Source organism: Daphnia pulex, chromosome 2 (assembly GCF_021134715.1).
Source record: "Daphnia pulex isolate KAP4 chromosome 2, ASM2113471v1".
Lineage (NCBI taxonomy): Eukaryota > Metazoa > Arthropoda > Branchiopoda > Diplostraca > Daphniidae > Daphnia > Daphnia pulex.
Window position 1 is genome coordinate 8111410 of NC_060018.1, and position 24532 is coordinate 8135941.

General features: G+C 43.4%; 2 protein-coding genes across 2 annotated transcripts; one reads left to right on the forward strand and one right to left on the reverse strand.

The window, feature by feature from the left end:
- The first annotated feature begins 350 nt into the window (after window positions 1-350).
- LOC124210398 (protein Wnt-4-like) lies at window positions 351-20129 on the forward strand. The gene is made up of 8 exons (XM_046608443.1): window positions 351-916; window positions 11152-11480; window positions 12395-12511; window positions 15161-15486; window positions 17297-17345; window positions 17516-17565; window positions 18668-18880; window positions 18961-20129. The coding sequence occupies exons 1-8, from the start codon at window positions 828-830 to the stop codon at window positions 19120-19122; spliced, it is 1335 nt and encodes a 444-aa protein (XP_046464399.1). The 5' UTR covers window positions 351-827; the 3' UTR covers window positions 19123-20129.
- LOC124210400 (galactosylceramide sulfotransferase-like) lies at window positions 20097-24054 on the reverse strand. Its single transcript, XM_046608444.1, has 5 exons — window positions 23421-24054; window positions 22266-22343; window positions 21729-21996; window positions 20995-21572; window positions 20097-20856 (listed from the first exon to the last, which is right to left on the reverse strand). Exons 1-5 carry the CDS (start codon window positions 23615-23617, stop codon window positions 20715-20717), a joined length of 1263 nt encoding a protein of 420 aa, XP_046464400.1. The 5' UTR covers window positions 23618-24054; the 3' UTR covers window positions 20097-20714.
- Between the last annotated feature and the right edge of the window lie 478 nt (window positions 24055-24532).

The following is a 24532-nucleotide window of genomic DNA, read 5'->3' on the forward strand; positions in this document are numbered from 1 at the left end:
TCAATTCGACACGACTGCGCGCTCCGCCATCAGACGGATTGCATTTGTGCTGCGTATATCTACTAGACTCTCTCTGTGTGCGTGTGTGTGTGTGAGTGAGTGTGGAACCTTTATTTTCTCTATTCTATTCTATTCTTCCATATGTGTGTGTAGAACCACATCAGAGCTGCTGCTGCTGCCGCCGCTGCGCGCGTTTTCTATTGGTAAGAGGAACACTGTGCCAGCCGCTCGCCATTGGTCGGCGCCTTGGAACGCACAGGTAAAAGAAAAAAGGAAGGGGAACGAAAAACCGAAAGAGAAAAAAAGAAAAAAAGAAGAAAAAAGAGCCGAGCAAAAGAGACGGACAAGTTCTCTTTCTTTCCCATTCAGTCGTTGCGTGCTATCCGAGACTTGAAGGTGCGCGTGTGAGTGTCGTGTACACGTGTGTGGTTAATTTGCTGTGTATTTGTTGTGTGTACTCTTAACACCGCCCGTTTGAGTTTTTATTTTTCCAGGTTATTTGATTTGGGTTTTTCTTTCCCGTCTTCTCCGTTGTTGTTGTTGAAGAAGGTCTGCTGTGCTGTTTGGTTAATAGAACTCGGTTCCGCGTGCCGTGCACTTTATTTTCTCCAGTTATACCATTGGAGTCGGCATATCAAAACTTTGGGGACAAGGGGGGAAAGGTAAAAAGAAAAAAAAAGCGGAGATTACCTGGCCAATTGCTTCCGGTGCCGGATTATATCGTGAGGGGCGGTGTGTGTTTGTGCTATTGCGTGTTTCGGCTTTTTTTCTCTCTCTCTCTCTCGTAATAAAGGACGGACAACACAAACAGCAGTTTGAAATCTAAGATGAAGCGAATGGAGTGGTTCAACTTGGTCGTCGTCGTCGTGGCTGTCTCAACTTTGGCTATTCAATCCGCTTCGGCTATACAGTGGCTGTAAGTTAATAGACTTTTGATATTTCTTATATTCAACTTGATCAAATGCTAGAGAACAACTACTTTGTAGTTTATCTCCAATTTTTTTTTCCATTTGAGTGGGCTGTCGACATTGTTACCATTTCGCTTGTTATTTCTGTAAAAGTTTAAAAAGGCAAAAAGGAGAGATATCTAGTTAACGTGAAGTGTCTCGCGTTGAAAAGAAAAGAAATCATAACAAACGGTTTCCCATCCAGACGGCGACGATCATTAGTTACCGAATTAGATCGCGGCGCTATCAAGTTTTAAACAAAAGGCCCGTGCGCTGAAGCCACTGGGGAAATGTGAGAAGGGGGTGAAAGAGGCAACGAAATTTTCTCGGTCCTGTCAACACGGACGGAAGGAACTTTGCTTTCAGTTTCTTGGCGCTTCCGTCCCGTAATGTATACATGATTGAAGAGGAATAAGTGGTACACACACAACAGACGGCGGCCGTCGCCTCGTCAGCAACGCTGAACTCACGCGCGCTAAAAATACGGGGGCGTTTCGCCAATCCAGAACAAGACTGGACATTATTGACGTTGGTAGCATACTGTAAGAAGTGCTGCTGTTAGTATATCTAACGAGATTCGTTATAGCGCCAAACGGTTCAGTAACACGATCCTGTAAATAAATCATCTCGTCTAGTTTGGGAGAGAGATTGGTCGCGTGTTTTCTCTCCCTAAATACTTGAATTTTTATTTTTATTTTTTCGCGCTACACAACCGAGCGACGCCCAAAGAGTGTGGCACACTTACGTAAAACCGTTGTATAATAATGACGCCTTCGTCTAGACTACACATCAGCTCTCCTCTATCAACCCTTTGATTATTTGTAAATTATTTTCTTCCCCCCCCCCCTTTCGGTGAGGGAGGTTCCCATTTACGAAAGAAAAAGAAAATAACCGGAGAGAGAGAGAGAGAGAGAGAAAGAGAGGACATAGTTCTTTCTCTGTTATTGTGATGAGAAGAGAAACGGGCGACTGAACAGTGAACTGCTAGCTGCTGCTGCCTCTCATCTTTTTTGGCTCCCCATTTCCCTCTCTCTCTCTGTGTATAGCTCTCCGACTCTTATTTCCCTTTGGCCGCCTCCTGTCGTTATTCGTCGTGCGGTTAATCAGCGCTCTGCTGCTGTTCCTCTCGTCGTCAAATGACAGGTCGATGGAAATATACTTGGGGTCGATGCGCTTGACATTCACTGGAGATTGAAGAGGAACAAATGAAAAAAAAAAAGCCAAAAGAAAGAAAGAAAAAAATAGACAACAAACCAACAAAAGATGTGAAGCTCGGGAATTCTTTTCCGAGAAAAATAAAAGGATGCAGATAATAGTAGCAGCAAGCGGTCCGAAATATATTTCGGTTCAGATGATAGTTGGTTGTAATACATTTCTTTTCAACTTCAATCTTCGCTCGAGAGGAATGAAGGGGATTGAACACAGCACACACAAAAGAAGAAGAAGAAGAAGAGTTGAGAAATATCCATCAGAGGAGAACGGGATATGTGTGTGTGTGTGTAGACATGTCGTAGGTAATGTTCCCGGGGTGACGAGAGGCGGAAAACGGAGTTTTTAACAGCCACACACACAACAGTAAATGCTGAATCAAAAATATTAAAAAAATAAAAAAAAAAAGGTAGAAAAAAGTGAAATAAAGGAGACTTGGCTTCTGCTTGTCAGCAATGCCGTCGGGCTGCTGTGTCGTGTTTTATTCATATCGCGCTTCACGGGCGGGAGAAGAAGAAGCTTCTTCTTCTGCTTTAGTAAGAGCTGCTGCTGCAACATGGTCTCGTCTGTGATGAGGTCCAACTGTATTTTCTCTTGTTTTTCTTGTGCTCTGTGGTCGTTGTATTTTCCATTCTCCCCCTCTCTTTCGCGGCGGAGAGCAAAAGAAAAAGCGGGACCCCTATCAATCAGCTGAAATCTCCGATGAATGTTTAAGGAAATATTCCGGGTGTTTTGTTTCTTTCCTTTTTTTTTTCATTTGAAATAAAAGAGCTATAGGGACGAAAAATAAAAGGAAAAGAAATTACAAAAACTGACCCAGCCGGGCAACCGATCCTTGCCGGACAGAACAATGCTGAAGGTGTGATATATTCAAATGGAATACCAAATAAATTTGAAAATAAAAAAGAAGAAGAAACAATTTATTTGAATAATATTTCTCGTTAAATGGGCGAAGTAGAGTTCGAGAGAGAACAACACAAAAAAATAGAAAATTCATGCGCCCACATAGTATAAGATGCATCCTCCTCCTACAAATAGTTTTTGGGAAAATCCGGCCAAGAGTTCCAATACAAAAAACACACACAACTAGACATGCAGACCTTTTTTTTTCTAACCTCCTCCCTTTCTCGGTATTGTACTTGTCACCTTCTTCTTCTTCTTTTTTTGTGTTTAAAAGTATTTGGAATACGTGAAGTTTCTTTTATTGATGGAATATCTTTTTTTTTTACTCGGTCGCACAGCGATGGCCGCCCAAAAATTTTGGGGGCGAAAAAACAGCAATAACTTCGACGTTTTCTTTTTGGGAACTTTGGGTATCTTGGAAGAAGCCTAACGGATCAAACCCATCCGCACACATAGCATTATATTCCCTTAAAGCAAAAAAATAAAATAAAATAAAATACCTTGGACATTTTCTTTTATGACTGGTGCAATCACGATGATCCACAGAGCGGCAGAATTATCTACGTAGGGTTCAAATAGAATTAGGGGGAAGAAAAAAAGGGGAGGAAACTCGTCGAAGAGTGAACAGAAATCCTTTTGCACAACCCTTGTAAAGTTATTGTGAACGCTTTTGTGATTCCGGATGGTCGGGTTGTGATGGAATTATGTATGGAAGCGCAAAAGAAAGAGAACTCGATGCTTATACTATCTACTCCTGTCATGGGAAATGGGAAAAGAAAAAAAAAAATCAGTCGGGGGTTGATCTGCTATGACGAGATGGGTCTCGATGGAATCCAGACCGGTCAAAAGAAGAAGAAGAAGAAGAACAAAAGCTAGGCCACACGGTTCAGTCAACATTCTAGATTCACTTCGAGTCCGCTTTCGGACTGTTGTTTTTTTTTCTCTCTGTTCTTTATTCAAAAATAAAAGAGAGAGAGATGGAGCATATTAAAAATCAAAAGATGTGGCCATAGACATACCAAACGTGTACGAGAGGAGATGAGATTGAGGCATTCACAAGGGTCTCGCCCGGCCTCTTCTCGTCGTCGGCTATCAGAAAGCCATCGATTAATTTTTGTGTTTTCCGTTCTTTTGTTGGACTTGTTCTTCTTCTTCGGTCATCTGTCATTGTTGATGCATTTTTTGGTACAAAATAGACGGGGGGAGGGGGGACAGGACTTTGAAGGAGTAAAAATAGATTGAAACGAGAAAATCAAACTGGACATTCCGTCCTGGACGACGGCATCGCTGTGTCTATATAAACCCACGTCTATATTTCATATCGAATGTTATTTTATTTTACGGGGTTTTTAAACTCTATAGTATCTCTCTCTATGGGTAAAGAAAAAGGTAGCTCTTAAAAAAGAAAGAAAAAAAAGAATCCCAAAACAAAAGGGAAACTATAGGAAAGTATTTTTCTTTTCTTTTTCTCTCTCTCTCGCTCTCCTTTTTTCTCTCTCGGTTGTTGTTCTGTAAAGAGAAAAATTTGGTTTTTCTTCCACCGCGGCGGCACCGCTTTTGGGGGGGGGAATCGGGCGGTGCTCCTGGTGATGGCGGCGACGGTTGGTATAGGTGAAATTGACGGGGTAGCGGTGATGGCGGTGCGCTCCGGCGCGCGCGCAAAATAGGGGCTGCAATTGACAATTGAGATCTATTCCATCCATCCATCCATCCATATACGAATACACAAGCCATCTAGCAGCTATTGCAATGACAAGAGAGAGAGAGAAGCCCCCGCGATAGTCTCATGAATACAATCCGAGGCAGACCAATAAAAAGGAACACCTTTTTGTCCAAGTTTTTCCGTCCCTTTTGGTTCTTCTCGAGTTCTATCCGCTCCATCTGATTAGAGTCTATGGCTGGCCATACACCGTCCAGATGAATTGCCCGTTGTCACCAAGTCAAGAGGCCCGTCGGCGCTCTCGAACGCATTTCGAATTGTTGATTGGCGCCCATCTCTAGCGACCGCGGCGGAAGGTTTTCGTGCGCTGCTGCTACTCCATCCGCCGTCTGTAAAAATGCAACGAGAGAGAAAAGGCAACTTGTTTTGACCATCGGCGTTTTGATTATCCCTTATACTTTTTCAAGCAGCGCGCGAGTTTAGGAGAAATTGCTAAATGTTCGGTGCTTTCCCCCCTGTCCGCGGAAAAAAAGAAAAAGGTTCTCATCATTCTGATTTTTTCGGTAGCGTAGTAATAGTAGATGCGATATCAAAACCGCTACCTCGTTCACGCTCGAAAAAGCCCTGAAGGACGATCACGATTTACGCCTTTGCCGTAGTGTGTCTGCTGCTGCTGCGCTATCGAATTTGGTTTTCTTCTCTAAACTGGCCAGAAAACTGAGAAGAAGAAGAAGAAGAAGAAGAAGGAAAAAGTCATGAAAGAAATGATGGATAGTGTTTAGCTATTGAGAAGGCGTGTTCTGCGCTCGGCGATTGAATCCCCTTCTTCTTCTTTTTTCCGTATATTCTTGTGCGTGAAATCGTGGCCATCATCATCGCTGACAAGTTGAGGAGAGAGTGAGAGATGCCAAATCATTCCCCGGCGCACGAGAGAGTGTCTGTAAATGGTAGCCCCTGCCAGTTACTTTTCCATGGAATATAATACACACAAGTATGGGTGTAATAGCTTATAGCTACTTATAATGAATGGCGTTTTTCTTTTTCTTCTTTTTTCGGGTCGGTGGTTGGGCTGACGCCAGAGTGCTTTATTTTCCAACGCGGAAACAATGAAGGCTGCAGACAGAATGCCGAGGAAAAGAACCCAAAAGGGAAATATTTTTGTCTTTGACTTGTTTGGGCGCTAATGGAAGGATCGATCCTGTGGGGAATCAACTCTTAAAAGACTTCCGCTGTAACTTTCAAGTGTGCCCGGCGTCTTCTTCCTTTTTGTCTTATTCTCTTTCTCTCTCTCGAGTATTGCGCGGGGCTCTGCTGTGCTCCGTGGCCTCCTGCTGCTCAGCGAGATAAGGTGCAATCCGTGTCCGTTCGATCCATTTTCGGATCGAATGCGGATATTTATATATACCCCCACACTGGTTGACCTCGCCGCTGACTGACAACACACACCAATTATACCTGCACCACAAAATCTTTTTTCTTTTTCTGGTTTTTCTCATTTGGTGTTTTTTTTTTTTTTTTTTTTTCGCATCGAAATCCTTTGGAGAAGAAAAACAAAACAACTGCGAAAATACTTGTACTGTCAAGGGAATTGAAACAATAGAAAATGTATTCTCTGCTGAATAGAGAGAATGTTTTCCACTTGAAAAAATCCAAAAATAATGTAGTACTGAGCGCAGTGTGCTGTGTGGATAGGTGTGGCCGACAAAATGAAGGGAGTTCACTAACAGAGCTACTGTTTAATTATTTTTCCTTTTTTTTCTTGATCTTGTATTATTGGGAAAGAGTTGGGAGGTACCCGAAAAAGAAGAAGAAAAATCAGATTCGATATGCCATTAACCAACACGCGCATTCCCCCCTATTTCAGAGTGCGAGTGTAAGAATGATTTTCTCGGCCACCAGAAAATGAAGAAATAGTCAAACAACATTTTTTAATATTTTTTAATGAGATCAAATGAGAAGAAATAAGAGCAGGTAAATATATAGACTTGATGATGATGAACTTCCTCTCTGTCTGGGGACTCTCTATCTATCTATGCACAGGGCTGATGTAGGAAATTCCACAGGGCGACGGGTTGTAAAACCTCATCAGCGGCACATTTTCTCTGTGTGTGTGTGTGTGTGTCCCTTGTTTTTTCGGGTGTGTCGGTTCGTCGTCCACCTTTTTTTCTCTCTCGTTTTGTTTGATCAGAGGTACCAGATTTCACAGCTGGCCGCTAGACCCCACTCGTAAGTTCATTTTCCGTCTTGCCTTGTTAAAAAAAAGAAAGAAAAATTATATTTTTCTTTTTCGCCCGAGTCCATATATACCCCCTCCCTGTGGATCGTGTAAAACATGGCTTTTTGTTTGACTGCCCAGTTGTGAGCAAGTGTATGTCTGTGTGTCGAACGTGGGTTTTTTAACGTCTTTCGCATCCGCCGGTCATTCACACACACGGCTCACTTTCTCACCTTTCGCCTCAATTGTTTAATGATCCTCATATAGGAAAGGTGAGCGCATATTAGATGTATACTATACGAGTATACGACGCAGCGCTGGGCAGTAAAAAATAAAAACCCTCGACGACCAAAAGAAAAGAAACACACCGGACACATATAAACAGCACCCCGCATTTTTTTCTTTTTCTTTTTTCTTCGTATAGGCCTAGGAAATTATCAACGGGCCTCTTCTCTCTCACGTCGTCAAAGCCAACGAGAAAACATTCCCCCGAAAAAAATTGAGATCGAAATGACCACAGCGTCGTCGTAAAAAAAAATCTGAAATTCTTATATAGGAAAATGTTGCGCCATCAAAAGGGAGGGCAGCAGACAACACGTTATATGAGTAGAAAAACGTCCAGTGGTGAGAAATATATAGATTCGTTGGTGTAATATACATTTCTCGAGTGCGTCGACTGTTATGAGCATTCGAAACTGTTTTGGGCGACGAAATATCACCGCAAAACTTGACAACTCGGACGGACGGACGTTATAGCTCGTGATTTATAGTCGAAAGGCGTACAGCACTACAGCATGTACACGTGGGGGTTCACTCGACAGGAGGAAATCACGGCAACAGACCCCCAAAGAAAAAAGAAAAGAAATTATTTTTATTTTTTGGCCATGTGCCAGTCGGCAGCTCAGGTAAAAAAGAAAAAAGAAAGAAAAAGAGTAATAACATAGAAGAGCGGCCCGGCACCGTCATACTAATCATAAGCGAGGGGGTCAAACCCATCATTTTCTCCGGCTCGCCGTTGGGTGTCCAGCAAAGCAAAATCTCTCACTTGATATATTTTTTTTTTTTTTTTAGTTTCGGGTTACAACTGGGAGCCAAAAAGAGAAAAGAAGAATAAGAATACAACCGGCAATAGTCGTATAGAACCTGTCGATTATTTACAGTGCATATTTGCTTGTAGTATATAACGTACATAGCGGTGGCGGCGGCCTATGGGCTCCGGCAATCCGATTCGGTCCCTCTTCTGCTGGCGCATCTTCAGCTTATTGTTTCATTCTTGTCCGTTCTAAAGAAGAGAACACACAGATGGAAACGAAACAAAAAAATGAAAAAGAACAATCAAAGCGTGGCTAATGTGGCGCAAGAAGCGACAGCAGCAGAAGCTTTTGAATGAATTGCGCTGGTGTAATTTAACCCGAAAATGGATGCCGGACGGGTTTTCTTCTTCTTTTTTTGGTTTCCAGCTCATCTATAAAAGCCAAGCCGATCGCCTCGACTCTACACAACAAGACAAAAGCGAATGGCCGGGCGTCTTTTGTCTCGCTCACCTGTCGCAATATCCCCAAACCCGATAAGACCATAACTCTTCTTCAATTACAAACTATCGCTCAACTCTATTTCTGATTCCGATTCTTGTCGTCGTCGTCGTCGTCCCTTTTGATTCTTCGATTTAAATCGCTCTTTTGCTTTGCTTTCTTTCAAAAGTTATTCTATCTCTTAACAACCAACTCTGTCGATAAATACCAAACTATCCAGTCAATTAGCAGATATTTTGTTGTTTAGTTTTACTTTTGAACCTTTCAACGATGGCGGGAAGAGGGAGGGGGGCGCTAGGAGGAAAGAGAGAAGCTCTTTTGCTTATGGGCCAGCGCAGCTCAAAGAGAAGAACGAGGACGTGCGGCGGACGGATGAAAAATCGCCTTCAGAGTCCAACTCATTTGCCCTTCGCGGCATTAAAAGCCTTTCCCTGTTGCTGCCATCGACGTTGTCCTCTGCGTCTCTCTCTCTTGTGTTACCAGCTCAAAGCCAAGAGAAGAGAGAGAGAGGTTCACTTTGTGAGTAGGAGAAGGGAAACAAAAAAAACAAAACAAGGGAGAGAGATAGATATTGCTGCTCTTTCGGGCTCGTCTAGCTCTTTCTTTCTCTCTCAAGTTCTCTGTGTGTGTGTGTATTAGTCGTCGCTGGTTCTCCTCTTATTTGGAAGAACCCCCCCCCCCCCCTCCTTTTCGGTCATTACCAACAGCCATAGTCCGTCAGGGCAACTAAGAGAAATATATATAAAGGTATATAGCAGTTCACCTCACTTACACTTGTGTTTTTTCTTCTTCTTCTTCTTCTTCTAGAAAAAGAAGAAGGAAAATAAACTCAAGTGTGTATTTCTTTAACGCCCAAAATTCTCTCTTACATTTTTCTTCTCTTTTGGTTTTGTTCCTGACACATCCGTTGATCGCTTGCGGGGTTGCAGGATTCTCTCCTTCGTTTTTTCTTCCCCCTTTTCATTGTCTTTTTTAACTTTTTTAACTTTTTTTTTGCTTTCACGACCACACGCTAAGTGACTGACCACGGCCAGAGAGATAAACCCAAATCAGATACACGACACCCAAAAGCCCCGGCTAAATGAAATAAACACATAAAAAGTGGAAGAAAATACGTATACACTCCCTTTGACTTCAATCTAAATATTGTCAAATGGACGTCAAAATAATGATTGTCATCTTTTTTTGTTTCCCCCCACCGCTATTATAATGACACACACACGCAACCGAGTACAAATGGCTTCTTATTATAATATTATACAATTTTGTTTGGGTTCCAACAGCATTTCAATATCGATCGTTTTTTATTCCCCCTACGGGGCGAAGGTCTCGTACACAAAGGCCTGAATTCCTAAAAGATTGGCAACCCGAGATAAGCAGGTTTTTATGCGGACTTAAATACCCGTCTCTCTTTCGCGTGTCATCTTGTCAGAAAGGTCTAACAAGTCAAAAAAGAAAGAAATGCCCCCAAAAATAACAAGACTCGCGTTGTGTGGCACGCCCGTGCGTTTGAATCTCCCGCTCCTTTTAGCTCAAAAAAAAAACGAGAGAAACACAATAAATACCATCAACTAGTTGAAACCGCTCCCAGATGTTGCCGCCGCCAACCTTTTTCCCATTCGATCCAAAGATTTTTTTATAGCAGTAAATAACCTCTAAATATCTGGCGCTCTGTTTTGACTTAAAAATAAAGAATTTTCGGTCATCAAGATCAAGGGCATCTTTGTTTGTTTTTTTCTTCTTCTTCTTTTTGGTATCCGTTCGGTCCACGTCAAAGAAGAAGAAGAAGAACATCACCCCAACTCTATAAAGAAGACAAAAAGGAAAAATAAAGGGAACTTTTTGGGTAGACCCCTCGTTTTCTTTTATCTGCTGCAGTGGAAAGAGGCCGTTGTAATGAACTCGGTCTCCGGGCATATGTGATGATCTATAGCTCCCGCTCTATAGACGATAGAGGATAAATAATCACTACGGACGTGTACACACTCGAGAATAAGAAAAAAAGAGCTCAACTCAAGAGAGAGAAGGAGAGAGTTTGAGGGAGAATGGAAAGAAAAAAAATCAAAACGATCTTAATAGAAGATTTATGCACTGCGGTCTGTGAGAGAGAGAGAAGGGGGCAAAGAAAAAAAGGGCCTCCCCTTTGAAAAAAAGGCATCAGTGGCCCGCGACGCTCCGCCCGCGTACACACACAGAAGAAGACCGCCCGCCGCCTGTTGTGTATAGTGTCGCTCATCTTCCCGACCGAATTACTGTCTATCAGTCTTGTTATAATACACGAATACCCCCCTCCCCGCCAGAAATAAATATTAACTAAATAAAAAGAAAGAAGAGAAACCAAATGAATAAGCGCACCATCTGCGCGTCGTTGTCGTCGTCGGCGCGGTCATCAACTTTGTTGTTACCCGACTCACGTTTCGTTTTTGGGTTTCTTACGAGTAATTATATACGGGACGATCTGTCTTTTAGAGCGGGCGTCCTCCCATAAAAGGTCATAAAGAGGAAGCAGAAAACAAAACCCAAATCGACGACGAGTCTTTAGATTCCCATTTGATGCGACTTGAATTCACGTTGGGAAAATGTGCGTGTGCAATACCCAACGGATGTTTTGATTCAATCGGTTTTTTTCTTTTTCTTTTTTGGGATAATATTCTATTAAATGACGTCGTTCATTTCATTTTGCAGGGCTTTGTCGCGGTCGAGCGCGGTAGCCTCGGCGGCGATCGGGACGCCATCCATCTGCGACCAGCTGGCCGAGACGCTGGATACGAAGCAAGTGCAGTTCTGCAAGAAGCACCCGGGTTTCATGATGAGCGTCCAGACGGGCGCCAGCCGGGCCATCGACGAATGCAAGTTCCAGTTTCGCACCAGACGCTGGAATTGCTCCACCTTGGACGAGACGGCCGGAGCGGCGACCAGCGGCCGACAGCTGCCCACCATCGTCCCTCTGGCCGGCATGCCGCCGCCGCCTCAAGCCTCTCCTTCCACCAACAATAAAAGGAAAACCGCCAAAGGTATAGATACAAAACCACTCACTCTAGATACAGTCGCCGACCCAACTATACTACGACTCTTGGACATTTATTCACCGATCAACATGTGTGCTGGGCGCTATACGGCACAACTGTTGGCCGGCACTATATATGTATATATCCTTGTGGCTTATATTCGGCACACTGCCTAGAATATTATAAAATGTACCGTAGTGGCATTTTTTAAGTTGTATACGGCTGTATAAGTGTATAGGTTAGATTAGTTTTTTCTTTTTCTTTTGGGAGATTTGAGCGCCAAAGAAATTTGAGATTTAAAAAAGAGTGTGAATAAGGTCGAAGAATTTCGTCTTTTCATTATGAAATGAATAGCAATATTAAGGCAAATAGACAGCCGACATGCCACTTTGGTCCGTTTGTGTAATAAGGACAGCAGCGCTTTTTTTCCCGCCGCTGCTGTGGGACATTCAACTCAATTTCTTTTTTTCTCTCTCAAAAGGCCGTTTATTTGAAAAAATAAAAAAAAAGAACAACAGCAAAAGGTTAAAAACTCGCAGTAGTAGTTGGTTTCCTTTGACTTGAACTCGCTGCTGTGGGAAAAAGAAAACAAGTTTAAAAAAAAAAATAAAAGAATTTGATATTAAAAATGAATCATTGCGATGTAATCGTCAGCCAAGCAAACTATGTCTATTTGCCGCATTCTCCATTGTGTACGCAGTTGTACGCAAGTGTTGTTCAACTCTGTCACGAATAAATTGGGAATGGCGCCAATGAAAGAAAACCCGAAAGAAGAAATATGTTTTTAAAAAATAAATGATAATTTCTTTCAGATTTTTCATTCTGACAAATGATTTTGACGACGGTATTTTTTCTTATAACCATCTCCTTTTTGTCTGTGTTGTTTCAACATTTTGGGATATTTACAACAACGTCAACAGTGAGCCGTGATCTCTACTCCAACGTGACGCGAAGCGACGGCCCGTACAAAGCCAAACCTCCCAAGCCCCGGAAAACTCCGTCGTCGCCCTTCGGACCTAACCCCGTTGTTCCCGGAGGTAACGAAATCTCGTTCTATCTATAACTAAGACATATTCTCTATATTTCTACTATTACCATAAATCTACTATACGACCGAATATTTCTTGTAACAAAAAAAAAAAAAAAAAAAAAGTTCAACTTTCACCAGTCTAAACATGGCCGCTATGATTTTGAACATATATCTTGTTTGGAAATATGCGTTGACAGATACTATATACGGGGAAAAAAAAATCCCTTTGGGTCCAATGTTACAAAATCAATAACGGCTGAAAAAGAGGTTAATAACCAAGTCATAAGCATTGGCCATTTCGATTAGCTGAACCGGTTGTGTGTTGTCTCAATCGCCTAGCCATTTTTCTTTTTCTTCTTAAAAAAAAAAAATGTTTTTGTCCTTTTGTTTTTCGGCTATTAAATCAGAATTAATGAGCCATTCACGCCGATAGCAGCAGCGCATATAGAGAGCGATATTGCCGAGTCGACATGTGCGTGTATATATATATACCTATTGCACCGGGAATTTCTTTTCTTCTTTTTTTCTTTTCTTTTCCTTTTAGCCCCGGACGTAATGATCGGAGAAAGAATCGAGTCAAGCCAAAGAATGCCCCGATGGAAAACTAATAAGTCGAAACTAATAAGCTAACGACTCTAACGAGCTGTTTGTTGCTGGAATCGCTCGGTTTCTTGTGTGTTGGGGGGGGGGGGACTCTTGTCGTTGTGTGTTTTTCCCCCCGCCCAAAGCGGGTCCCATCGCGGCCGTTTTCATCGTCCCAATCCAAAGCGGCGGCTATTGGCTTTTTTTTATTCTTTTAATGCCGACATGTGCATTTTCATTTGGGCGTGTTGCTAACTCAGTCCTCCATGTCTACATTATATACCTTAATGCCAACGGAAAGTAATAAAAGAGAAATTGGAAAGACAACAATTCCCAGTCGCCCGGCTGTAATAGAAAAAACTGCACACAGGGATTGTCTGTATAGATAAATAACTCATTTCGGGACTGTATTATATTATATACAGGCTACACCAGTAGAGAGAGAGAGAGAGTATAGCGATACGCAATAAATGAATAAAATAAAAGAGTCTATACGTCAAGCCACAAATATGTTAAGTCCTTCATCTTCTTGTTTTGGAGATTTATGACGGACGGACGGGCGGGCGGACGTGAGTGCTCGCTCATGCGTGGTGGTGCCGATGTAATTGGTCCGGCCGTTTCGTGGTCTCGTTTGGACAATTATGCAACAAACAACATCGCAACGGTGTCGGTGGTGGTGTAGAAGTTGCGCGGGCGGTTTTGGCCAGCAGTTTCGGTCATAACAATCATGTTGGAATGCGGCTTACAACCTGACAATACTACCACCGCCGCCAGTTGCGCCGGGATCAATTACAATAAAGGTTTTTTCACGAAACGGTCACGCCGGCCAGCTGAACCGCAAAGCTTTTTGTTTTTTTAAATAAAGAAGCGCGCTGCTCCTTTACGATCAAACTGGAGAGTCAAAACATCACGGCGCGTTAATAATATAATGAAGTCTCCAAAAATCAACTTGCGGACGTTGTTTAATTCGACCCGACATTTTCGTCGTTGTGGGTCACGGGCTTCGCACGACTATATAAGACGCAAACCCAAAATAAATGTTCAAAAGCCAAGAATGTTGAAGGACTGCGAAAGACAATGTTGGGCTACAAGTTAAAACAAATGCCAGTGCGCATTATTCACCTTGGCAAACTAAGAGAAACAACAACAACAACAACAAAAAAATGGGTCTAATCTTGTTCTCGCCATCGACGCTGGCAGTTGCCATAAATCAGTTGCGGCTCTCAGCTGGAATAAAAAAATTTTGGTCGTGGCTGTTGCATCACAGCAGCGCCCTCCAGCAATGAAGACATGACCCTTCTCTTCCATCAGATCGACCTCACAACTTCCACCTTTTTTTGTTCCAATTTAGTTTTCTTATTTTTTAAATCAAGCCATTTGTAAGTTGATGTCTTGGATGTCCCAGCAAAAGAAATTCATCCGGGCCTCCGCGTTTCGATATTCCAATGTAGGTTATCTCTCTAGTCCAGTACACATATTTCCGACGTGGAAAGTAGTCGACTCTGGCGTTCCAATGAAGTGATTAGCGCTGCCCTTGTGGCGTAGATCTAATCAAACTCTCTTTTTTTTCTTTCTTTCTTATTTTCTTATTTCTCCCTTTCTCTACTCTCCCGTTTCTTATATTGTGGGCGCAGGCCTAGAGGAATTGGGGTTGTAATCAGCCTAGTTAATGGATGTAACCGAACCGAAAGGAAAAAGGGCTCAAAAAAAGAGAAAGAAGAGGCCGGCCGAATTTCGGGACGCGTTAATAAGACAAGGTGATCGAAGAGAAAAGAAGTTGGAAGAAATCTAAAAGTGCAGCTGCAGCTGGGCACGCACATCAGTCCGTTTCTCAGCACCACCACCACCGACTACTCGCTTAAAAGTGGTGGCTCATCTGCACGTTAGAGGAGGAGGAATCGTGATGATGACTTGATGTATCGATCCTTGACTTGTCGTGATTGTGCCGTGATTATACGACGCGCTATGTGCCGCTCATCAACTAACTAATCCTCCCTCTCTTTCTTTCTTTTTCTTCTTTCTCTTCTGACTTTTGTACTCTCGACGCATTTTTTGTGATCGTGCGTATGTACAGGCACTCGGGAGGCGGCCTTCGTGCACGCCATTTCGGCCGCCGGCGTGGCGCACGCTCTGACGCGGGCCTGCTCGGCCGGTGAGCTGGACGACTGCGGCTGCGACCGGACGGTGCGCGGAGCTTCGCCCGAAGGATTCCAGTGGGCCGGCTGCTCGGACAACGTCCACTTTGGCACCAGCTTCTCGCGGACGTTTGTCGACGCCCGCGAGCACCGATTCTCCAAGCGCAAACCCAAAGCCAATCTCAACGGGACGGCGGCCGCCCAGCAGCAAATGCAAATCTGGCGGGCCCTCATGAACCTGCACAACAACGAAGCCGGACGCAAGGTACTAACTGACTCTCTTATTCTCTCTATCGAAATTGGCTTTAAATTAAAAGCCGTCCGAAAGAATAATGATCAAATGAAACGAAACAGAAAAGTCTAAAAAAAATTTCTGTCTCTCTGCTGGCCGAAAGTATGGCGGTGTTGGGCGCGATAAAGAGGACTTAATATAAGAGTCGATATCCGTCTGTGTGTATACCTTTCCTTCTTACTGCCTTGGCCCATCTCGGTACCAATAGAATGCGATAGGACAATCATTTCCCAGCCAGGCCGAGGGAATGCGGCTCGTTATCGAATCACCAGCCCAGCAGAGTGCTGCCGCGGATGGCCGAGAGGAGAGTGGAGAGTGGCAAGAAAGAAGAAAAAAAAGAATGCTTTTTTCTCGGATTTGTGTGTGTGTGCGGTGGTTTCCACTGGTTGTGTTGTCCATATAGCGGGAGATGATTGTGTTGTGGTGGGCTAGAAAACGAGTTCCAAACTTCCCACATTACACAATAGCACACACAGCATAGTACATGCCTATATACCATGGGGGCCTGGAGAAAGAGAGAGAGAGAGAGAGTCGGAGATAAGAAATCTTATATAGATTTTCATTGTTATTTGGCCAAGGGACTATACATATAAATATATATTCCGTCTATTTTTCAAGCAACAATAACACACAAAAAATGGGGGGAGAAAAAAAATAGTACAAGGTATTTGTGTGTGTTGTGTAGGTCCATAGACACGTTTGATTGGTATTGAATACGCACCGGGAAGTATATCTATGGTGTCTGCTGGCCAACAAGAGAGAGAAAGAGAGAGAAGTTTGTAACTTTGGACGGTCATGAGAAAAACTAGAAAAAGAGAAGAATGTGAGCCCATCGGATAGGTTGCCCAGCATCTGACAGGTGAAAACCGGCCCGTTCAAAAACGCACACAAGCGCGAGGGAGGAGATGTAAAGAGAGGCGCGAGCGAGAGCGCGCGCGCGCGTTTCAAACGTCAACATGTCAAAAACTCCATGTCCCTTTTATTCGCTTTCCTGTCCGTTTGTTCCGTCTCTCTTCTGTACAGCTGCACGCAGCCAAATAACAGACGGACGACAAGACCTCCCTCTCTTTTGCTCTCTCCCCAGTTGATCCTTGTCGGACTGTTTTTTGGAGCTGTCAAACAGACAGAGAGAGGTAGGGGGGATATCCCCCCGCGATTCGCCCACCATCGATGGTGGAGGGGCTGGGGAGGAGAGAATCCAGCGTCATCCGTCACGATTCGCCAGCAGAGAGGGATTAGCTATCGATATCGAAAATGGATTGAATAAAAGCCGAGCGCCAGAGGTTCATTGAAGAGCAGATGCAGTCACGCTGTTCATTTGTCTCGACCAGGGACAGAAATGGTGACATTGTGTCTGGGGGGGAGATAGCACAGTTCAGAGTATAGAGCTGGGGGCTTCCATACTACGCCCAAGAGAGAGACCGAGAGAAGAAAGAAAGACATTTCTGATGTCTACACACACACACACACACGTTCATAGTGACCTGTCACTTTGCATTTTCACGTCATATCAAGCCGTTGTTGTTTGTTGCTGTTGCATCTCGGGGCTGTGACAGGTCGCCTGACAGCTGGCTTGAAGGGACGACAGCAGCGCAGGACCTTTTTCTGCTTTGCTTATTTCGATTCTCCCATATGTCCTTATACGATTTCTTCGATTTTTCCTTTTTCTTTTTTTGTTGTTGTTACTGACGTCCACTATATGCGCCTTATATTCACGAATGTCACTGATGTGTCTGATGTTATTTTTCTCTTTCTTTCTTTCTTTTCTTTCGTTTCTTGACAGATCATCGAGAAAAGCATGAGGATTGAATGCAAATGCCACGGCGTGTCAGGTTCGTGTTCCATTTACGCACCGTTGAATTCTCTCTAGCTCTCATATCTTTTTTCGCTCCGTCCGTCGTCCTCCCTCTCTCCGAATGGACCTCTAGTCAATATCATCCGAATGAATTTGGAAATATTTTTTTATTTTTGTGTTTTTTTGGTTGGTGATTATTATTTTCAGGTTCGTGTGAGCTGAGGACCTGCTGGAAAGCCATGCCGTCCTTCCGCGAGGTGAGTGACGATCCATCGTGTCTATAAATAAATGAATAACACAGCAGTCAGCAGCAGAGAGAAATAGCCAGGCGGAAACGATGAATGCGCGGAATAGGAATGCGTCCGATTAGTTTATTATTCGCATATTTTCCCGTTCATTTTCATATCATTTCTTCTACTTCTTCTTCTTCTTCTTCACGGGCCTCTTTGGAATTGGCTCCGAGAGTTGATTTGACGTTGGCCCGCGCTCTCGTCTGACGTCTTTAATGAGCGCGCACATCTTTTCGCTCGGGAAAATTGCTGGCCAAGCCCAAGAGCGTCGCTGGGGAAAATTTATCTCTTCATCGCTGCCGTGCATGATGCCGCGCTCTCACGAAACGAGATGAAACGAAACAACGACGAGGAATTGCTAATTACAAAAATGCTCGGGGCCTATATGGCTGGGTCCCCTTTCCTCGGAGAGAAGAGAAGAGAGAGAGAGACTCTCGATCCAATTCCAAATGAAAGAAAACAAAATGAAACGTGAATATTTCAAGACACACACACTCACTAGAAAAACAAAAGAAGAAGAAAACAAAAATATTTCGTTTTCTCCTTTTATGTCCTTGATGCAATCAAATTATCTCGTTCAGAAAAAAAAAAAAAAAGTGGTGGACCATTTTCTGGGTCTAACGGGACCCATCGTATTGTTCGAACGAGTCGAGGACAAGAGACTTAACAAAGAAAAACAAACAACCAAGAAAAAATGAAATGACCCCCCGAAAATGTGTGGTAGTAAAAAGGACTGAGAACTTATTTGGTGGTGATTGTCTTAATTGTCGAGAGAATATTACAGAAAATATCCTGCTAGATTTTTGTATAATGAACGACTAGACTTTTGATTCTCTCACATGTCGTCTAGACTTTTTCTTCGTACATGTTTAATAAGGGCTCAAGAGATGTTGCGGAGGACGATTGTTATGATTCCAGTTCTTATATAGGGGCGGGCGTATAATATCCAGAATTTAGGGAGAAATTGATGTTGAAATAATTAGTAGAGCCGTCTGCCGACTGGTGTGTGTATTATTTACCATCGGCCTTTTTCTTTTTTGTTGTTGCTGTTGATGAAATGCTATTACAGATCGGCGAGCAGTTGAAGGAGAAATTTGATAGCGCCACGGAGGTGGAGCCGCGGACGTCGCATTCCGGCTCGCGACGCCACCTGGTGCCGCGCAGTCCAACTTACAAGCCGCACACGGACGCCGATTTGGTCTACCTGGATCGCTCGCCAGATTACTGCGAGTACGACTCCAAAACGGGATCGCTCGGCACCCACGGACGCCCTTGCAATAAAGTAAAATTTAAATTAAAAAAAAAAAAAATACAATTTTCCGTACTCGTATATTAAATACGAATTCAAATGAATCAAAACAGACGTCGAAAGCTATCGACGGATGTGACCTGCTCTGCTGCAATCGAGGCTACAAGAGCCACCGGGAAAGGAGGGCCGAGCGGTGCATGTGCAAATTCCACTGGTGCTGCTCTGTCCACTGCAAAACGTGTCTGCGCGAAGTTGAAGTGCACACCTGCATGTGACACGATTAAACGACATGAGCAACTGCACCCCCCAAAAAAACAAAAAAAAAACGTTTCAAACAATTTTTAATTGTTTCGAGACTTTTTCAAGTTGTATCCCGCGTCTCTTTTTTTTCCCTTTCAACCACACAAAAGATAACCATTTCGCTGTAACACATTCATCTTTAACTTCGATCATCGTCATTTATTCTTTTTTGAAATCATTCATGCATTCTAATATCCGTCAATTATTATTATTATTACTATAATTATTATTTCTCCCCTTTTTATTATTATTATTATTATTATTTTTTCTTCATTCTTTAAATCTCAGTATTATATAATATCGACGAACAACCGCAGCGACCGACACGCCAGTTTATATTTGTCCCGGAGAAATTGTTGTTGTTGTTTTTGGATTCATTATTCAACCTCATCCCGTCACGAAAAAACCCACATGTATGTTTTTTTTATCTGTGTGTGTGTGTGTGTGTATGTGTGTGTGTGCGTGCATGTGACTAATGTAAATAAATCTGCCATTTTTTTTTAATATAAAAAAAATTAACAGGAGAATGCAGATTGTCATCTTATTCGAAATAATTTGCAAATCTTCAAGTAAAAAAAAAAAATCTAAAAAAATTTCAAAATAAAATAATAAATAAAAAAAAAACAGTAAAGGCAACAAATGTTAACCTGTATAGGATGTTTGTTCCCCTTGCTCGGTGTCGAAGCGGTTTCTCCAGTTCAACCTGCCATTATTATTATCTATTCCTTTCTGCTAGCTTTTTTCCTTTTTTTTTTCTCTTTTTTTTTTTCCTTTTTCTGAAATGTGAATTCCGTTTTGACGCATTTCTTTTGACTGTTGCCCTCCTCTCTCTTTTCTCCCCTCGATATTTCTTGAACCCACAGAAGAAATTCATATTATATTCCCTACATGCCGCCCACCCGCCGTCCCTCCCGCCTCTTTCAGTGTCTACGTTATTTGTGTGTATAAATGCAATAAATAACACCTGTATTTTGTTCCGAGACTTACGCAACGGCCACTTTTTTTTTTTTACTGCCAGTCCCCGTCACATAGACACACACACACACACACACACGGACCATTCACTTGGCGAAAGAAAAGAAAAAGGAAGGAGAGAAAACATTAAGAATTCACGTTCAGAGTTTATTACCCCACGAGTTTGGTCATTTCTGAACCAGAAACGATCCGCTTCCATCTGCTTCGATCTTCTCTTTCTCCTATACGGTATAAATATATATTCAATCGAGGGTCATAATTTACAATCAAGAATCGGATTCACGAGCTTCGAACGTTGGAAAGAATCGGAAAGAGGCTGCAAAAGTCAGTCGGAACAAGTCAGAGAAAACATCACAAGTGAAAGAAGAAGAAGAAGAAGAAAAAAAAAACATCACAGGGCCGAGCTAAAAAATGCCAGGCCACCCGGCATCATATTTTCTCCTTCAACACAAATCAGTATTAAATTATTTTCTCCCTTTTTCGTTAATTTTTCTTCTTTTCTATTCATTGCGTCGATTTTTTAGATATGTTGTAGCTGGGCCCATTTTTCTTTTCGGTTTGGCGCTGGACGTGTTATGATGTGCGATTCGATTCAGTTGGATCTGCTGGCGGACGTTGCGACAAGGAACGGGTTCCTTTTCAAGGCCATTTTGGCACGCTGGGTCAATTTCTCGCGGAAGAGGCGGAGGTAGGCCGGCTCGCTCATGGCGTATGGGTCGCAGTCCGGCTTATTCCTGTTGCAACGATAAACGAATGCCATGGGAAAACCGCGCGGCATATGGAATGTAATATTAAGAATCATAATCATAAAAAACAAAAAACAAATGACTATCGACTCGGGTATTTTTCCGTTATGAATATCAGGCACTTACGGCTGGATGAGATAACCGAAAGTATCGTTGTGCGTTTCCAGAAATTTGCCTCGGAGCTTTTCGTTGCCGACACGCTGGATCACGCAGCGCTCTTGCAGTTGCAGGTTGGATTGACGCAGGAGCCGCACCTGTTCCTCCATGCGATCGGATTGGCCGGCCACCGAGTTGAAACGGGCGACGTGGTCGTCGAAGCGCCGGCTGAAATACTCGTAGATGCTGGTGTCGAAATTGAGCCAATTGCCCAGGATTTGGCGTTCGTCCTCCTCCAGTTGAACGGTTCGCTCAGGTTTGCGGACGTTCAGATCCAAATGGGTGACGTACTCCAGAGGCCAGCACAGACGATCGGCCAGCAAGACGAGCGATTCTTCCATCCTTTCGGCGATCAAAACCAATTCGAACTGGTCGTCCAGTTGCTCGATCCGTTCCCGGATAATTTCAGGATCTTTGTTAAAGAGTTTCGGAGAGACTCCCCAGTCGAAGGCGATTTGGTTGCGACCGAAACGGCCCATCCCGCCCCGCGGTTTGTGGTCGATGACGCTCTGGTTGTTCCGCAACATCCGGACAAATCCTTTCAAGTCCTAAAGTAGATAAACGGTATGAGCGGTACAAACACCTTTTAGCGATAACCCAACGAAATAAAAATCGTCTGAGACGAGACCAGGAAAAAAGCAGCGACGGGCGTTGCCCATAAATTAGGAAAAAAAAGGGTTGGACGTGTAAAATGGTCCGTTTACCGTTTTGTAGGTGGACCTCAAGCCCATGTAATTGTAGAGCGACTCGAACTGGTCAACGGGATCACGGACGACGCTGAAAGCGAACGTCGACGGGCCCATGAGAGCCATGACTTGGTCGCGATTCCAGCGGTTGTGCAACGTGAAAATGTCCACGGGCAGGCCCCCCCATGGCGTATTCAGAACGGAACTTCGATTGAATAACTCCGTCCGCGATAGGTAGTTGCCCTTCAGCGGCATGGCCACGTTCAAATTCTCTCGCAGTGCGTGTCTATACGTGTGTGTGTGTATACGGGGGTGACAAGGAAAAACGGATACAATCATCGAAATCAATAAAAATCACACCGTGACTTGTGAGCTTTAGAAAATGCAACATAAAATCACAAGAGACAATAGTTAACGAGTCCTGTGGCTAACAATCTGAAACGAATTAATGATATACATTATATTATAAGGAATAGATCCTATAGCTTCTTACTGAATAACTCTTATTGTTAACTATTATTTAGGTACGGAAAAAAATTCAGTGAGTCTTCGTACCTGAACAAAACGTTCTCAATGGTGGAACTGGCGCACTTGTGCGTTTTCATGAAGGCGATTTTGTTGACCGGTTGGCATCTGTCAACGTGGGACCACATGTATAAAAGCGGAAAATTGCGATGATGAATTGAAAAGAAAATAGACAAACAGAGCCGAGAGATGATGAGAAAGAAGGCCACCTCGATTCCGGGTATAGGCCGACTGAGCAGCTCGACGACTAAACACAAAACCTCGCACAAAACACACAAAACAGGGCGTGTGAACTGAAAGAGAATGAACGATCGATTTGGAAAGCCAAACCCATTCAGAAAAGAGAGATGTGTGTATAATAGCACACGCGCGTGCAGAATCGGGTGAGAGGATCGTCCACCGTTCGGTTGATTTATAATTGGAATCATTCCACTTTAGGAACTGAAAATGGTCCCGACAACAACTGCGTTAATTAGCATCAAAATAACGAACTTCAACGAAAGGGGCAACGAAAACATTGTTTCGTTATTATTATAACGAAGGAACCCTACGGATAAACCTGGGGGATCTACAGGTTGGGCTAAATGCCCACCGCAAATCATTTAATTCATCCGAATTTTTTCATAAAAATATTCCAGAACAAAAAGGATGGGATGCAACAGGAACAACCGAAGCAAATCGATGTGTGTCGCATAGTCAACTGATGGTCTGGCCGTACTTCAAGATCCCACGGTGTTTTATTTTCCAGTTTCGCTTTCCTTCTTTTTTCTATTCGTTAATTAGTAATTACAAAAGACTAACTTAACACGAGTGGTCACCTTATTTCTGCAAAAACAATGGTGAACAATGATAACGACAGCTCAAAAGGAAAGACAAAATAGAATTATTATGAACTAAAACAGCGAACCGAAGAGATCAGACAATTTTCTGTAACGCAAAACGCCAAAAGTCTTGCACACGAAGGGTGGGTGGAAAATAATAACTAGAGTCAGCACTTAATAAAACCAACGAATTTTAACGAGCCTTGGAAGTTATTGCGCGTGGAAATGATAAAAAAGAAACGCCTGGCGACGACGAAGAGCGCGGCGTGGGTCAAGGAACCTTACAGTTGCGTGCAGCGTCGGCATGACGGTCGGTCTCCTCTAGCCGTTGTCACCGTGCCCAGGTGTGTATAAATGTACTTACTCTTTGCTGCTGGTGGGATGATCGGAATCGATGACGTCAGCATTCTCGGCAACGGCGGCCGACAAGACGGGACTATTGTTGTTGCTATACGGCCGGTAGGTGACAATGACCAGCAGAGCCGAGGCACTAAACAGGAACAGGTGACGAATGGAAAATCGTGCACGGATCGAACCGAATTGGCCGACCAGCTTCATCATCTCGCCAGCGGATGCGCAGCAAACAACACGAAATATTTCGGGCAACGATTCTACAAGAACCGAACGCGCACAAAACAAAAATATACAGTAGAAGACGCCGGAACGAATAAGCTGATGCTGCTGGAAATTTTTCACTGGATGAACCAATAGACCAATAAGTTAAACGAACGATTTTAAAAACCAAAACCAAAACCAAAACAAGAACTTGGTTGAATTTGGCGCACGTTCAACGGGAGCGAAGGCCCAGTGCAGACTGGGCTTTCATTCCGGCCGAAAGACAAACACTTTGTAGTGGGTATATAGGGACGACGGTATAAGCCCTGAGAAAAGGCGATTGAGAGAAAGAGGGAGAGAGAGAGAGAGACGGAAGCCGAAGCGAATAAGGAGAGCTAAGGGATTCTCTCGGAACGAACTGTAAAACACCTCATGCGTATGATTTCTATCACCTGGTGCGGGAAGAAGAAGAAGAAGAAGAAGAGATGGGCGAACCAAGTGGCCATACGTACTTGGATGCCCGCTATCTCTTATACTACATATATCCCAGCAGCTATATCTATTCGTCCATAGAGTCCCTCCTTGCCGTCGCGAGGAGGGGGTGTGTGGGTGGTGTCGAAGGCGGGCCGGATAAACAGCGAAACAAAAAAGCCAAGGGAATAAAAAAAAACTGCATCATGGGAAGCATTGGGAAGTCGGAAAAAGAATAATGGCTGACGATTTCTCTCTCTTCTTCTTCGGCTTTTTGTTCACACATACACACACAGGACCAACGTGTTTTCCTTTTTTCCCATTTTTTTCATTCTTTCTTCGCCTTTTGTCTCTACGCGTATACGGCACCGCCATCGGAAGGCGAGCGTGTGGTTTGAGATCCAGCCAGACGGAACCGAATCGACTCCTCTTCATATAATCTATAATTTT

Bases quoted from the DNA above. Each gene is read 5' to 3' on its own strand.
- LOC124210398 (XM_046608443.1), top strand. From the start codon at position 828: ATGAAGCGAATGGAGTGGTTCAACTTGGTCGTCGTCGTCGTGGCTGTC. The intron at 17,346-17,515 runs GTTCGTGTTCCA...TATTATTTTCAG, and splicing joins CAAATGCCACGGCGTGTCAG to GTTCGTGTGAGCTGAGGACC. The intron at 18,881-18,960 runs GTAAAATTTAAA...GAATCAAAACAG, and splicing joins ACGGACGCCCTTGCAATAAA to ACGTCGAAAGCTATCGACGG.
- LOC124210400 (XM_046608444.1), bottom strand. From the start codon at position 23,617: ATGATGAAGCTGGTCGGCCAATTCGGTTCGATCCGTGCACGATTTTCC. The intron at 22,344-23,420 runs GTAAGTACATTT...CCACGTTGACAG, and splicing joins CATCCCACCAGCAGCAAAGA to ATGCCAACCGGTCAACAAAA. The intron at 21,573-21,728 runs GTAAACGGACCA...TATCTACTTTAG, and splicing joins TGAGGTCCACCTACAAAACG to GACTTGAAAGGATTTGTCCG.